The sequence below is a fragment of the Lepisosteus platostomus genome, chromosome 12, assembly GCF_059453375.1.
Source record: "Lepisosteus platostomus isolate fLepPlt1 chromosome 12, fLepPlt1.hap1, whole genome shotgun sequence".
NCBI lineage: Eukaryota > Metazoa > Chordata > Actinopteri > Semionotiformes > Lepisosteidae > Lepisosteus > Lepisosteus platostomus.
This window is the reverse complement of record NC_142622.1, coordinates 34330026-34346536: the sequence shown is the minus strand read 5'-3', so window position 1 is coordinate 34346536 and position 16511 is coordinate 34330026. Positions and strand designations below refer to the sequence as shown.

Below are 16511 nucleotides of genomic sequence, written 5' to 3'. Positions count from 1 at the left end.
AGAATCATTTAAAATGATTTAAATGTAATGTTTCAAACCTACAGTAGTTCTTGAGGGTCTCCATCTGATCTATTCTCCCAGTTAGACAAATGTTAATGTATTTGAATTTTTCCTTACAGTTGATAGCTTAAATATGCAAGTGGATACCGCAGCCCACTAGAAATAGAATTTGAGATCCAAGGTGTAATAATAGCTGTTAGATGATAAATAAAAGTGTTATAAACTTAGGCCACTTAGTGTCACTCCTTTACTAAGTGCAACTGTAAGCTGATATGTTCACCTGCATTTCACATCAGGGTTAAAGGAAGCTAGAGGAAAACCTCACAAAAAAACACTTATAATTTATACTTGAAGGTGTTTTCAATACTTTGACTATTTATCGTGCGATGGTTAGTTCATTTGTGAAATTTGTCTATTGAATTTCCGAGCTTAGTGTTCATGTCCAGTGTATTTAATAAATAAATAAATAAACATAACATCACTTTGTTAACCCTTTACAATTTCTTGCATTAGGAATGATCTTTTCACATACTCCAGCTTGCTCTCCATGAGACACACAGACAGGGAGAGAGCCAGGGGTCAGAGCGCAGGGTCTGCCATTGTACAGCACCCCTGGAGCAGTTGGGGTTAAGGGCCTTGCTCAGGGGCCCAACGGAGTAGGATTCCTCTGCCGGCTGTGGGATTTGAGCCAGCAACCTTCCAGCCACAGGCGCAGATCCTTAGCCACAGAGCCACCACTCCGCCCCATTTGTAAGTAAGCCTAGTTTTTAAGGTTGCCATACCTTTATAAATGCTGAAATGATCAGTAAATGATGGGGGGGGGGAGCAGTGTGGTGAAAGGAAGTACAAATAAATAAAATCCAATGCATTTTTCAGTATTTTATTCATAAAAACAGATTTTTGCGACAATTTATTAAAAATTGATCTCATGCAGTATAAGGGTACAAGAAAATGTTTGATAATTTACACTTATTTTATTTTGTGTTTTTTTTTTTTTAATTTTCTGAACAATTCCAGTCTATTATTTAAAGCATTGTATTGTGCACTAAACATCATTTTCAAAAAAGACACTAGTGGGGCACAGCCTCATGTACATGTTTGTTTTTTGTTCTGTTGCGGTATAAAAAAAAGAAACATTGAATAACTAGAGTAGTCTGTTTTATTTTTTGTGAGGGGTACTCATGTTAGCAGAAAGTAAAAAAAGAAAAGTTCTATATGGGATACAAACTACAGTATCATTAAGACGTATAATGTACTGCATGTTATAAACTTAATAAACTGCACACAGTCAGTATTCACAGACAGGCAACAAACACACACGCTCACCTCCAACACTCCTATATTTCTGATATTTTTTTTGTCCTGCTATCTTAGAATAATATTTCTACAGAGAAATTAGTGTATACATTATATACAGTTATAGTCCTCTTTCTCTTAAGAGATGAAATGGCCTTATTTTTATGATGGACTCTCTAGGATTGTTTGTGTTAAGGAGGCAGGAAAAGATTAATTACACATGGCAGACTGTTTCAGAAGCACAAAACATACTGTATGTGCCAGTAACCACTTTCTAATGCTGAGACATCTCCCTCACCTATCTAGAGGACTGCACATTGTTTCAAAGTAAGATGTAGTATCTAAAATATATATTCATAAAAACTGATTTCATAGAAGTGGATTACAATTTGAATATTACTAAGCTGTGATGACTGTCAACATAGGATGTTCCTGAGACTTTAAACTCGGGAAACTGTTTAGATAAAAATGCCTTTAGACACAGTCTGGTTATGAAAGCCACAAGTGTCCCATGCAATGGATTATTGCCAACTGAAAATAGATTCTTGAATTTTGTGATATATTACGATACACAGGACATGCTACTTCTGAAAGATTGTCATCTGTGAAGGTGTCTACAGGTCAATACACCGCACCGTGTCTCCTACAGTCAAATTGTGATTTATTTCCTTGTACCCACAGTGACTATTATGTAATGGAATGTATTTAAAATTAATGGTTTTAATTAAATGATATAAAAACCATCTATGTATGTAAGTCACATACATTTTGTTGTTCTTCCAAATGTGTAATGTTTTGCAATTTCCTACATGAAAAATTCAGAGGAAATATGTTACTGTACTTAAAGATTTGAACACTAGGTAGAAAAAATAGTTTTTTAAATGTTTACAATCTTTGTAATATCTCCTTTAGAATATTCCCCAGTCAGAATAATAAACAATGGAAATGACTTGGACTTTTCAAGATTTTGTGCAACGTTACTGTTTGGCAACTGAAAACTGGTTGGTTTTGGACATTTCCCAGTGCAATATTTGATTAATCTTAACATGACATGCTCTGCCAATCATATTGAAAATTAAAGTTTTCTGTACATTTTTTAAACATAATTAAAACTCATTAACTTAGCTGGTAATTTTCTTGAGTTCTGGTGTAAAATGAGCCCATTACATTTGTAACACAAGAATAAGCACACACAGTGCTGTGATAGATTGATGGAGGTTATGAAACTGTGGCAGTTGTATGTACTGTAATATATTATAGAACTATCACTGTTTTTATTGTACTATACAATAGATACAGATACTGTATATAAGAATGAGTTGCAGATAGCAGCTAGAAGATTGGAGCCATGATTTTGAGCCTAGTTAAACACAGGATAGTAAGTCTGGTTGTATTTTGTGATAGAAATATTAATACATCTTTTTACCCTTTCAGGACAAAAAGGTCCACTGCTCTGGTTTTCTTCATGAATGTCATGTGTTGTTTTCTGGAAGGAAAAAATAATCACTTTACAAGTTATTAAGTTTATAAAAAGCAAAGAGTACTTACAGTGTGAGCCCTTTAATTACCACAGGTGGGTTTTCATTTTTTATTAGAGAAGGTTTGAGAAGAAGTAATTTTTCTCCTTTCGGAAAACTGATTTTTTTAAACTAGGGAATTTTTTCTCCCAGTTTTATCAAGTCTGTATCTATGGACAATAGTACTTAGAAAATGCCTTCATAGTGTCTGTGGAATTATCACAAAAACCAAGATGAGCATACCATTTCTCCTTCATTCCTGAGTGTCTGAAGAAGAGAGTGTCTTGTCCAGATTCTTCAACTGCATTAAATATTTAAAAATACTTTATCAAAAATCATTACTGTTGGATAAATCACCTTGGTTTGAGATATTTAAAACCTTCTGCTTTCTCTCGTTTCCAGAAATGTTGGAATAATAAACAAAATTATATTTATTTTCTGAATCTGTTCAGTCAGATCCATCTTTTATTCCTTTGTAAAGCATGTAGGTGTCATAAAGCTCAAAATGCATCAACAACAGAACATCTTTGAAGAAGATTTTATATAACTTTATATGTTAGAAGCATGAAAAACAGTGTTTCTTTGTCTTTAATCATTTTGCGTGGAGGTTTTTGTAGAAGCACTTGACTGTAGCATATTTTAGTCATGAGGGTCTGGGAAGAAAATTTATAGCTTAATTTTTTGTCTTTTTCTTCAAGAACATAATTATTTAGAAAAAATATTTTCCCTTAAATACATGAGATTTGAAGTTACCTGTTGGATATATGCCCTTGCTTTTGTGCAGAACCAGCAATTTTGATGATCTTCACCAGGGTGCAAAGAAAATTCTCTCATAACATTAGCTAAGTATACTGTATATTTCTTAACTACTAATAGTATTACAATGTTCATGATGTTTTAACTTATTGGCTCAAAAACAGGCACTTGATTACTCACAAATGTTTGTCCTACTGGTATGCGACATTGGTCGTTTACATTGAATTTTAAGAAATATTTTGAAATTCAGTACAGAAAGATGTTTTGTTCTTAATAGATATTTGTACCAACACCAAACCACCAGTAAACATACACGAAAAAAAAACAAAATTGACCAGATTGTAATATATGTTGCACTACACAAATAATCTTGCAATGCTGTTATTTCCTGATAGCTGAATTGAAACTTGGGGTCACTGGCAAACAGACATTGCTTTCAACACGACAGGAATTGTTAAAATGTATTTTTTTTTGTTATTGAAATGCTGAAAGTTTGTTCTACACTAAATCCAAGACAGCAAAGGCAAGAAAAAAAATGTAGCGAAAAAATTGATCGAATAATATATCAACCTAAACATATGTACTGTATTGTTGGTTTTCACTTCACAGAATAGAATAGTTTTACAGTAAATATGAGAGATATGAGCAGCACTAGTTAGTGAACACTCAATTTTCCCTTCACGTGTTAAATCAATACTTTCAACAAGATTAGACACTTGCATGTAGTCTGAAACATACAGAAATGTTGGAGGGTATTTATTTCTTGATTGCTTTAAGCATCTCGAATGGTACTGGGGGGGGAGGGATATTAGCAAATTTTGAGATGTAACGCCCATACACCCAACTTTTAACCTTGTTTGTTTCTCGTACACTTTATACACCCAACACAAAAGCGGTGAGAAACAGGAGCTCTTGGACCAACTCAGTCTCATCTCTGTAGAAACTATTAATCCACAGAGTTTTACACTTTAGAAAAGAGGTATGTGATTCGTGAATGCAAATGTGCCCTTGGCCACACAACTACATTTATGCTAGCTGCTCATCTCAAGCAACTTGGAGACCTGGCGTTTGTTCTGTTTCGGAAGACTGTCTTCAGTCTGTATTTCAGCAAGAGTCACTTTAAGTGAACCTCTGATTGGCAGTAATGCATACAGAAGTGGTATTTGTGTGTGTGTATATATATATGCACAGACACACAAACATATGTATATATATATATCCTCCTCATGGACTTCAGTGTTTCTTTGTCATTTAATAAAATGAATGTGGTATTTCTGGTAGACTTGTGGTGGAGACTGCAGTATTTGCTGCTCTTCAGGAATATTTTGACAAGAAAGTTAGTCACAGTTTTTTTCCCCCATACATGAAAGCAGAAATGACCTTACTATAGGATCTCCACGACTACCTGAGGTTCCTATAAGAATGCTGTGTTTTTTATGTTTTTATTGGGAGGGGGGGTGAGAGTGGCACAATCACAGAAACGTGGAAAACAGTTTGTGCATACTGTATTACACCAGATGACACAAGAATTGACCCTTGATTAGAGTTTGACGTGCAGAAGCTGCAATAACCGTGGATTCAGAAGTCCCGATTATTTCAAGCGTATGAGATACCGTTCAATTTCATAATCATTACATACCATGAGCCAATGCTTTTTGTATGCCTTAATAGAACCTGATCAACTTCAGTTACTGTATATACAGTATCACACAAATTAATTACATAAGGTCTTCACCTTCAGCTTTTAGGATCTGAATATCTGATTGTTAGCCTCACAATAGTGCCAATTTTTTAGCGTACCCACAGTAAGTAGACTAGGTCTGCTATTTACAGATTCCACCGTGGCTTCTGTCACCCATATTTCAGGTCTGGAATCCGTCCTCTTTCTGCTTCCTTAACAAAACTCCAGGCATTTAGCATTTAGTAAAATACTCAAGTTTGACAAGTTCACACATGGCCAAGTATATGACAAAGGAAACAAACATAAAAAAAACCTTTAAGCAGATAAGGCTACAGGTCAGGATGGGTCCTCTTCCCCCTCCCCCGCTGCAGTTTGTCAGGAGACTGTGGGTCAGGACCCCCTGTGGCTGCTGGCCCTTGATGTCAGTCCCTCAGTGATTGGAGCATGTGTTGAGTTGAGAGTACTGGGTCGTGTACACAGTCCCTTTTTTGCTGACTACAATATCAGTCCAATAACGACAGGTAGCTTCTTCCTCGTTTTCTTGCCCTGCTGTGGTTCACAGGCCAGAGACCATGACCCTGTAGGATGGCGGCACATGTCTGTGCCGGGGACTGGCACTTGGGCTCACAGAAGGACTGGCACAGCTGGCATCCACCCCTCCTATGGAGGGCAAGTAGGCATGGTGCAAAATGGGCAGCTGCAAGGACAGTCGACGTTGTATGCTGAGAAAGGGAACAGAGACCCATACAGACAGGTTAGGAGAGTGCGTACAGAGGACGTCTTACGGTCTCAAATGTTGCAACTTTGAATCTATTTTTTTCGGTGGGTGCGAGACAGGCTGTCTGGGGTGTGACGTTTTGACAGAGTACAACAACAAGACAAATTTCTAATGACTTTCCCATTCGAAATCCACAAGAGCAGGATGTTTTAATGTACAGTAAATGGTTCCTGTGGAGAAAGAATCAAAGCAGCTCACTTGGTACGAATGCAAACAATCTTTTTTCCAAAGAGGGTAAGACCCTTTCTGCACAAAGTTAAAGCAAAAGTTATTTTGTCAGCAATACTCTTTGTTACTTTGTGGGATTCTGCCTTGGGAGCTCAGGAAATCGAAACCCGCAGAAAAGTGTTTACCTAAGAGAAGGCCGAGTGTTATTTTATATCTGACCACGAAAGATATTTCCCTTCAGTTGGATATCTTGGTTTTGTCAAGCAATGTAGGCTTCTAGTAATCTCAATAAAGTCTTCTCAAATGACTTAGCTTGGCTGAATGTTTGGCAGAAATCTGCTTCAGACATGACCACTGGTGACAATTACACAGTGCCTTGCAAAAATCTTCACACCCTAATTTAGGTTTGCCTTAGCAAAAGGGGGAATACTTATGCAGTCATAGTGCAGTTAGTGTTTGGTGGCATTTAATTTTGTTCACATCTAAAACTGTTCAGGCTGAGTGTTCAGGTTTTGTTTTATTATAATTAAAAAAAAATGAACATTAAAAATATTATACATAATTTGTAATTCAATAAAATGGGACATAAGTTGGCCCCATCTTCCAGAAATACGCCTACCTGTAATAAACATTATGACAGTAAAGCAATCACAGTGTTAGTGAAGTACAGTTTATAACAGTAACAGACAATCCAACTACTTTCTAACTGCTCTATCCAATACAGGGACACAGGGGAGCTGGAGTCTTTCCCAGAAAGCAATGGGAGCCATGCAGGATATACCCAGGATGGGACGCCAGCCCTTCAAAGGGCACACAATGACAGAAGCCAACCAATTAACCTACAGTACCAGTATGTCTTTGGACAGTGGGAGGAGACCCACATGAACACAAGGAGAACATACAAACTCTACGCAGAAAGCACCCCAGGTCCAGAAATGAACCCAGGGCTCCAGTGTTGTGGGACACCAATGCAAACTACTGTGCTACTATGCTGCCTACTTCAATAAATCAACATTTGCAATATCAGATTGAATCATTAAATTCCATGTGAAAACATATGCTTGACAAACATAAGTTTGACAAACCATTGATATACTAAGGCTTTTCTCTACACTCACAGAATTTGTAATTAAAAGAAAGCCGAACCATGTGCTCGTCTGCTTTGAGACTCCTGTATATACACTTCTGTGCAAACACACTTCTCTCCTGCTTTAATGTTAATTTATGTGAAATTGACCTTTAAAAAAGCAATAATCTTCGATCTTCCCATAAATCGTTGTTTTTGGTTTTTCTATTGCAAACTGTTTTTACAGGACTAAATCTAGATTAGATACTCCCTCATATGAAGTATTTGCTCTGAATCCTGCATTCTGTGCTGTTTCCCGATATGTAAATACAAAAAGCACTCTAAAATATCCTAACTCCATGAATGGTAGATACGTAACTACAAACTGGCAGTGTAAAAAAAAAAATATGTGAAAGTACAGATAGCCAGAGGTTTCTAACTAAAGTTGGTTAAACTGATGACTACCCCACTTTAAATCAGTTATATACTCAAAGAATATCAAAAGGTACGATACTAATACAGTAATATTAACAAACAAATGTAAATTAAAAATATACAATTCCCTAGATATTTACCATTTGCTTGCAGATGAGCAGTGCTAAAAACCTATTTTGGGTCTGTGGAACAGCACAATACACACCTTATTTTTGTACGGCAGCTCACAGATCTCTCTGGCAAACCAATTAAAATCCATTTATGTAAAATTAAATGAGAAAATATACAAATATTTGAAGGAATGTTTTGATGAGAGAGCTTCGCTTGCAATGATGTGGAAGCAACATTTCCAGAAACAAGTTTTTTTTGTTTGGCTGTTTGGGAACAAACAATATTTACTGTCTTTGCTTATTTTAGCATTGAGGCTAACACAGACATTGAGGTATCACAGCTCTTGGGAGTTTCTTTGCTTTCTAGAATCATTTTAACATAAAGAGCAATACATTTGTGAATCGAGAACTATTTTATGCACCATTTTTATCTGGATTTCAGTATGCACACAGGTGTACAGTACAGCTAAAGCACAAATTCATGTTGTCCCTTTTCAATTCAGGGTTGTGTTCCAGTAACTTCCTTTCTATTTAATGTGTTTGCATTTATGCTGTTTCATGAGTTTTGCCCTGTCAGGTCTTTACTTTAAAGTCCGATTCTTTCCTTAGAAGCTGTGGAGGAACACCTTAAAAATAAAACCAGTTTTATAAAAGGCAGAGAAGACTTTTGTGGAAATCATCTCTCAGTGAAATGTGGTAAGATTCAAGATTCACTACAACCTTAGATGATTACTGAACAGAAAGGATATTAAGTACTGTATGTGCTTTTTTAAAATCAAATTATTATTTATTTTGAAAAGGCTAGAACAACACAGGACACTTTACAGAAAATACAGGAATGGCTCATATTCTGTTTTTACCACTTGATTTCCTATCATTTCCTCAAATCCTTGTTTCTATGTTGTTCCCACCGACGGCAGGTTTTTACTTTATTAGTCTATTAATGAATTTTCAATTCTTTCCAATATTGAAAATACTCAATACTCCATGTATTGGATAATTTCTTCTTGATCTTCTCTGTTCAGGACAAAGGTGATTCAGATCTTTAAATGTGTTTGTTAGATGTCACCCCAAACTAAACGTGAGCTGGACCCACTTATACAAATGTTATCTTTATTGTAAAATTGGTTAATAAGCTTTCTGGGCTGTTTTGGTTAAACAGTAATAGGTAGAGGCTGTAGAAGTCAAAAAAAGTTATTTAAATTAACCAAAAATATTCCGTAAAAATTGCAAGGATTTCAGTGTGTAATGTAATAAACCCCATTAAACCCAATGGGGTAATCATATCGATTAACAGGGTGCACCACATTGATTGCCAGCATGCTCTATTAGGTTGGCCCTATACTGTGCTGCTTTTCATGTGTTCAAATATTCATGCTAAGGGAATTGCTCTGGGAACTCCTCCACTCCACTCTCAGTCTATTTTAAGGCTTCTTCAATAGTTACAATATAAATCACTGGTTATATAAGCACTCTCTGAGCTCATTTAGGTTAAAGTGAGACCATTCTCGATGATGTGTGAAAACTCATCTCTTACATACAAGTAAAGAGACACCCTTTCTCTCATGAACTCTAAAAAACCACATTAATTCTCTGCAATTTTAAAGAAAACATTGGAAATACAAGAGCATTTTGCAGAAGTGACTACTCATTTTTGCAAGAAACCTGCATTGTCTGGGTGAGGTTATTAGTTTTTAGTACTTCTTCAGAGCACTGGTGTAAAATCAGGGTAAGGGAGAGAATTGGTTGTTGTGGTGGTATGGATGAATATTGATTATTCACAAGAAATTGCTTAGGAGGCATGAACAGGGTTCGTCTGCGGTGGCTGGATTGGAGTGGTGATCCTAAATTCCTACTTAAAAAAACAGTATCTCATCATTTATACATATCTCCATGTATCTAATAATGGGAATATCATTTTAACTTGGACGATCAGGGGATGAGGCCATTTTAGCTGTTGACAGAAGCTGCTTGGTTCCAAAATGGCTGACAGGGACATGACAAATGTTTGGAGTTTGATATTAGTTAAATATTTTCTTTGTTGTAGCTCTTGTTTGTATTCAGTTTTCCCATATTTGATTCAGGCCTATATACCATAAGCAATATTGCTTGGGAAACATTGTTAACACAAAAAGAACTCTTGTGAAATTGAGGTGAACTCCCAAATGATATTTGACAGTTTGAAGTTCTGTGTGTTTAGAAAAAAAGCAGAAAGTGTAAAGGAGCAGCTGTCTCTCTGAACTTGCCCCATTTGCAGTGGGGAAATAGGTCTGTGCATCTACATGGCAGTTAAGTGCAAGCATTTGCACGATGTTGCCACAGATCAACATAATGGATGTACCGTCACGATACAGTATGTCCCTGTGGTTATTAGCTAGGTTAGATCAGTCCCTCAATTCTCAGAGTCTCCCCGATTACTTGTTAAGTGGATAGAGTCGGCACTTAAGTGAGCACTGAAGTTTTTGTGCTTGCTTGTTGACGTAGCTGGTTAGACTAGTTTCTTGGTTAGCGGTTATTAGTACAATAGTGCAAACTGTTAGTAGCAGAAGCACTCGTAGTGCTGCTAACAGATACTGTACTCCATGGCTTAAGGAGAGACTATATTTTCCCAGAGGTTTGATGGAATGGGTTATGGATATTTTTAGTTGGGCATTAAACATGTGAGGGAAGAAGACCCTGGGTTGCTCACTTTCCAGGGAACTGGTTTGCCGAATTGGGAAAGGAGGTGGGAACTGTTAGGTGAAAGTCGCATCAGCAGTCGCTCAAGTGGGGCTGACGGTTCCCCATTAGGTTTTGACGAAGCGAAAACCAGGAAAGAGAGCAAAGAAGGTTCCGGGAAACTGACTTCTGCTATGTCAAGGATGCCATGGTTGCTTACAGGGAGGTGCTCCTGGCTAATCTGCTGGGAAGGTGAAAACTAAAAGGAGTTAAAGAAGTACTAAGTGAGAAAAGTATGGAGAAGAGTTTTCTCTTCCATAAAAGGAGATGAATGTATTCATTACAAATACTAGAGCCATCACTGCTTCAGGTCCTCCTGTAACGTACACTAGCACTGGTAAAAAGGGAAGCAGTAGCAAGGAGAATTACAGAAACTAAATGCAGTTAGCAACACACCGGTGAATGAGCAGGTGCCCTGCCACAAAAGAAGAGTACATCAGTCATTCTCAGTTACCTGTCATCATGAAGGTAAATAAAGAGCTTTATATTCATTGGAAGAAACATTCCTAGATGCATTTATGTAATTCAAATAGTGTTATTGAGAAAAATCCTATAATGGACCTTATGTGTATTTTTTTTACCAGAACTTTTAGGAACATCAGTCAGAAATCTTGTGAAAGAAGTCTCTCTCCTGGCAAGCATTGAAGAATATGATGAAATTGAGCACAACACACACACAGGACTCCAACTCTTAAGGCACATGATATGTACATACATAAAAACCAGTTTCCTAATTTAACAATCCAAGGTGAATCTGGACACCATTCATGAATGTACATGCAAAAACAAACAAAAAATAATAATGATAGTAGCAGAAGTATCTGCTGTTAAAGAAAAGTTTAGAAATTATCCCTTTTTTCAGATGGTGGTGGTATAAAAATAGGATATTCTAAAAGCTACTTACTGTTCTGGTGAATTGATGTCTTCTAAAGGACCTTTGTTTGTTCTGGAAGGATCCACGGAACCCCACTGTGCTTGTGGCTTCTGTTCATGGTGATTTTTCAAGATGGATTTGTCCCCTTCTGCATAGACACAAGATGAATTTTACATTTCAAGCACCTTGCTAGTCTAATTGTAATTGTGCAATACCACCCCATTAACCTAACATTTTCACTAGTTTCACAGAAAATGTAAATTGATACGTAGAACATAGAATGATGACTATTTCAGAAATTGGGCTAAGATAACTTAGAGTTACAATGTTAACAAAGGTTAGAAAAATCAACGTCAAATGTTATCAGATCGCTTGAATCAAGACAATAACAGGTGAAAAGGTCACAATACAGCCTCAAGAAGGATTACATAAATGATCAGCATCCTTCTGGAGTCAGGTGCTATTGTCAAGCCCTATTTTCAAATTAAAGCTTAAAATGAAACAATGTTTTCTTAATGAAATGCTGTCCTATTTTACGCTTGTTTTAAGCAGATCCCCACAAAAGTCACCAAAGCTTTAAACATTTAAAGACCATTAACAGCTTGTAATTCCTTTCTAGGTATGGAATCAATGTGTTCTTGATGAATTTAGTGCTTCTTAGAGGGTTTTGGAAGGTGCAAATCCTATATAAATTAGAGTTGTAAATACATTGGTACCTACAAAACAATTTAATTGTCTGTCATTCCAAGATAATTTAGAGACCTTTCCAGCAGAGACAAAAGTTGTGAAAATAAGGAATTTTACATTTTCACATACTTATAATGTACTTATAATGGAATACTGTCACACTGTGTGTCAAATACCAGCTTGAGCTAGAAGTCAAAGAGCTAATATTAAAACAATTACATCAATTTTACATTAACAACATGTACCAACCCAGGATATTTCAGGAAAATATTGAACATGTCTGTTAATGGGCATAAATGTGAAACCGAGCTCAATCAATTTGCCAAAGCAAGTGAGAGTGTGACTTTTTAAAACGCAAACTAATTGGAAACTGTGTACAGGAAAATGAGTCCTTCTCTCTTCCGATTGCATCTTGAATAAGATTTAATATTGGCTTGTCACTACAGCAGGGAAATTTTCTTCAAAGACAAGTTTCTGCTTGTCTTGACAGGGTGCGATAAGACTGTTTGATGTATCTTGGCAGCAAATTAAATGAACAATGGTATAAATGCTTTACGAAGCTGCTAATCATTTGCCCCTGAAAAATGTGACAGTGTTTGACTCCCGAAGAGAGACCCATCATGGCTGCTGCTGATGGCTTTCACAGTGGCAAGTGTTAATACCAGGCTAAGCCTTGGAGCTGAGGGGAACCTGCCTTTAATCCTGACAGGTTTTATTGACTCACCTAAACTGAAAGGGAAACTAACACAAATTGTCAAAAGTACAGGACCCTAAAAGCTCTCCAGGTATGGGCCGAAGTATCTACCTGAAAAGGTCTGTGTAATGTCAGCTTTCAAAATGATAATTTACCATTTTTATGCACTACTAAGATAATGTAAACATAATCAGAAGCTGCAATATATGTACTGTATGTTATGAGCATCAACAATTTACACAAAGCCTCCACTATGATTTTCTAGTATCCTAAGAACTTTGACAGCTATTAATACAGTGTTTGGATATAAAGAAGTGCATAATATTAAAATTACGGGGCGGAGCGGATGCTCTGTGGCTCAGGATCTGCGCCTGTGGTTGGAAGGTTGCCGGTTCAAATCCCACAACCGGTAGAGGAATCCTACTCTGTTGGGCCCCTGAGCAAGGCCCTTGACCCCAACTGCTCCAGGGATGCCGTACAATGGCTGACCCTGCGCTCTGACCCCAAAATTCTATCCCTGTGTCTGTGTGTCTCATGGAGAGCAAGCTGGGGTATGCGAAAATATAATTCCTAATGCAAGAAATTGTAAAGGGTTATTAAAGTGATGTTGTTATTATTATTATTATAATAACATACCATGACATGAGTAAGAAAAAAAAATAACATCAGGGTTTAACTGACATATATCATCATTTAGTGGAGGGGAAGGTTTCACATCTTTTGCTATTTTGTTCTGTTTTATGATTACGTCAAACCAAAAGCAGGACACAGAATTTTACTGACAAGTCTTCGCTTAGGAAATGTCAAAGCTCAATCAGTGGGAACGATTCCAGATTCCCAAATGGAAAGTGTCTCCCACCTTCATCACCTCCAACCATTCCTGCCATTTCCATTTGATGATAACACAATGTAAAAAAATACAAACCTGACATTATAGCAAAAAATAAAACAAAAAGAGTTTTGGAAAGGTCAAAAAAGGTGGAAAGGTCAAGGATATACAGTAACTGATGTTAACAGAGAAAATAAATGATTGATGGTCAATTTCTGACTCCAATATTTTCTGTTTATCAGCGTAGCTTTTCTGTATTCTGAAGCATTCCAAAAAAGACCTGTATCATATTCGTCTTGTGGAGCCACCAGCAAAAGATTCTGTATTATTTTTCAGAATGTATTTGTTCAAAATTTTTCAAACTACACATATCCACAAATTTCATTAATATTTTCACACTCTCCCAACTAGGAGGTATCACATTAATTGATATCACATAACTTGCATAGTCCAGGAAGCCATTCCTTTTGGATTCTCATTCCTCTTTTTGTGATAGACCTCTATCAAAGTTATTCACAAGTACTAATGGACACAATTAAAGTAATGCAAAAGACCTAAGGATACCATTCCACTACGTAATGTATTTTTAAAAAAGATGTGGCTATGAAATGAGCAATACAGGACTCAGAAACACAGTTCCTTATATATTTTTATATTAATACAAAACTCACAAAATTGACAAGAAACTTAAGATCAGCCCTAAATGATCACTAAACCATTTTCAATTATATCATGACAAGGAAAGTCAATTTGACAAGGGGACAACTCAGGAAGGAAATCTAGCAGACCTTGAAAAAAATGTTTTGGCCATAAATATTTGACAATAAGCTGAAACTACCCCGTTTCGGAGACATGCTGTTATCAAATTAAGCTGTGACTTTGCTAAGTTACCACATCCTACATTATATAAATGACGTTTTAACCTTCAATGAAGATGCAGTTTGACATATGTTCTCCACAGCCTGTTGGACAGCTTCCAGATAGAGTAAATATGAAGCAGCGAGGCAGGGCAACTTAAAAGACAGGGAAACTATCTCCCTAGTGACCTGCTTTTTCATCGCGTTTGACTTAAGCCTTCCTCAGTCACACGCAGATCCATACACATCAGACATTGGTCACAGACGCTTAATGCCAAGCTCTCATTTTAATTTGTCCTGTTTCAGTTCAGCACGGATATCCTGCCTGAGGTACCCTTTCAACCTGTTTTCTTTCTTTTCTGCAATTCTCTTTCGTTTGCCTCGCACTGAAACTCGCAGCAATATAAAGAGCAGTGTGTCTGTACATAGTAAATAATTAAAAGTTGCACTTTGTTCAGTGGGATGCTCTGGGCTGGAAAGCAGTAGGCAGCACCAGCATGAACTCTCCTCTCCAACAGGGTTATAGCCTGCTAATTATTTTCCATTTCCTCCAGTGCACCACACTCTCTTTTTATGTCCAGCAGTGACAGAAATATAATACACAAACACTGATAAATGATGAATGTTTGAGTGAGCAAGAGGAAATGCCCTTAAGGTTTACAGTGCTTTTAAATGCCACACAGGTTATCTGGCACAGGGTTTCGTAGTTTCTGTGCTCTCTATCACTTTAGTAATCTCCTCCCTCCGGAACAGGTGCTTTCTTAATTTCATAGCACATAGTGAGTGACTCGTGGAGCAACGCTTTATTTTAAAGAGCCTCTTTATGATTAATATATCGATGCATCAACAACAAAGGACACAGGGGCAAAACGTCAATCTCACAGCCATGGGTGTCTTGTCACCTAGAATGTTTACTGCATATCGAAGCAAACACAAAAAGACCCGCAAAAACAATTATGCTCAAGCTTTTTAACAAAAGCTCTCTAATAAGACATCATTTAGAATATTGCGTTCAGTTTCAGGCACCATGAACAAAAATTGTAATCTTCAAGAGTTCAAAGAATAACTAAAAGAATTATTCTTGATCTCAGGGAATTGCCACATTAGTATGGGCAAGACAAGATACAGTATGTATGAGAGGAGAGTTTAGCCAATGCATAAAATCTTCAGTCTTAAGTTGTTCCCTGGAAACTATTTAAGACTCAGTAACCTAACAAGAGTATAGGGTCACAAATGGAAACTGAAAGTAATTCCTTGCATTTGTATGATACTTTTCCTCTGAGTGCCCCAAACTATCTTATGTATAGTAGGGAACCATATTCGTTCACTATTAAACCTCCGAAGTAAGTTACACTGAGGTCTGCCCCAGCAATCTCATTACATAAAGTGAAGTGGACAACATTGTTTCACTTGTTGAATTAAAGGGGAACTGCATGTAAACTGGACTGCACAAGCCCAAAGTGAAATATGGATTATTCAGAATTAGGCAGGACAGTGAGTTTAACACCCATCCTCATAGAAACAGTGCCATAGGACCACGTAGTCATGACCTCAGTTTAACATTTCACCTGAAGGCTAGCTACATATTTTAAAATGGTGTTAGCAGGCAGATGCCTTGTCACACAATTTCTTAAGAAGCAAAAGACATACAGTAAGTACTCAAGGACTCGTTTTACTATGTACAGTATGGCATGTTGTTGTGAAGATGTTCAAAGTAATTATCGGAATAAATGAGAATATTTACACAAGTCTACTAAATAATTCCTGCTTAGATACACAATCTGTACTGGATAATACCACTAAAGCTTACATTAATTGAAATCATATCTTTTTCTTTCCAAATATCATTGGACAGTAGACAAGAGCTTTGAAAATCCAAGATTTGTTGTGCATAAAGTAGGTGTCTTGTTATATTGTACAGCGTTTGATGTTTCCAGAGAAATCCATGCCCTATTGTAACGTATTTCTTGTAAAGACCTTGTATTTGAATGCCCCCACAATATTTCTCTTTCAACAAATGACAGATTTACAAATGCCGTCATGAC

The 16511-nt window shown here is 36.8% G+C and overlaps 1 protein-coding gene across 1 annotated transcript in view; it reads right to left on the bottom strand.

The window, feature by feature from the left end:
• Window positions 1-866: 866 nt before the first annotated feature.
• The window catches only part of gabbr2 (gamma-aminobutyric acid (GABA) B receptor, 2), a 341200-nt gene continuing 325555 nt past the window's right edge, over window positions 867-16511 (bottom strand). The window contains exons 18-19 of the mRNA XM_088601719.1: window positions 11430-11547; window positions 867-5972 (exon numbers count right to left, since the gene is read on the bottom strand). Of these exons, the coding sequence (XP_088457845.1) occupies window positions 5807-5972; window positions 11430-11547 (284 nt within the window). The 3' untranslated portion in view covers window positions 867-5806. The remainder of the gene's footprint in view (window positions 5973-11429; window positions 11548-16511) is intronic.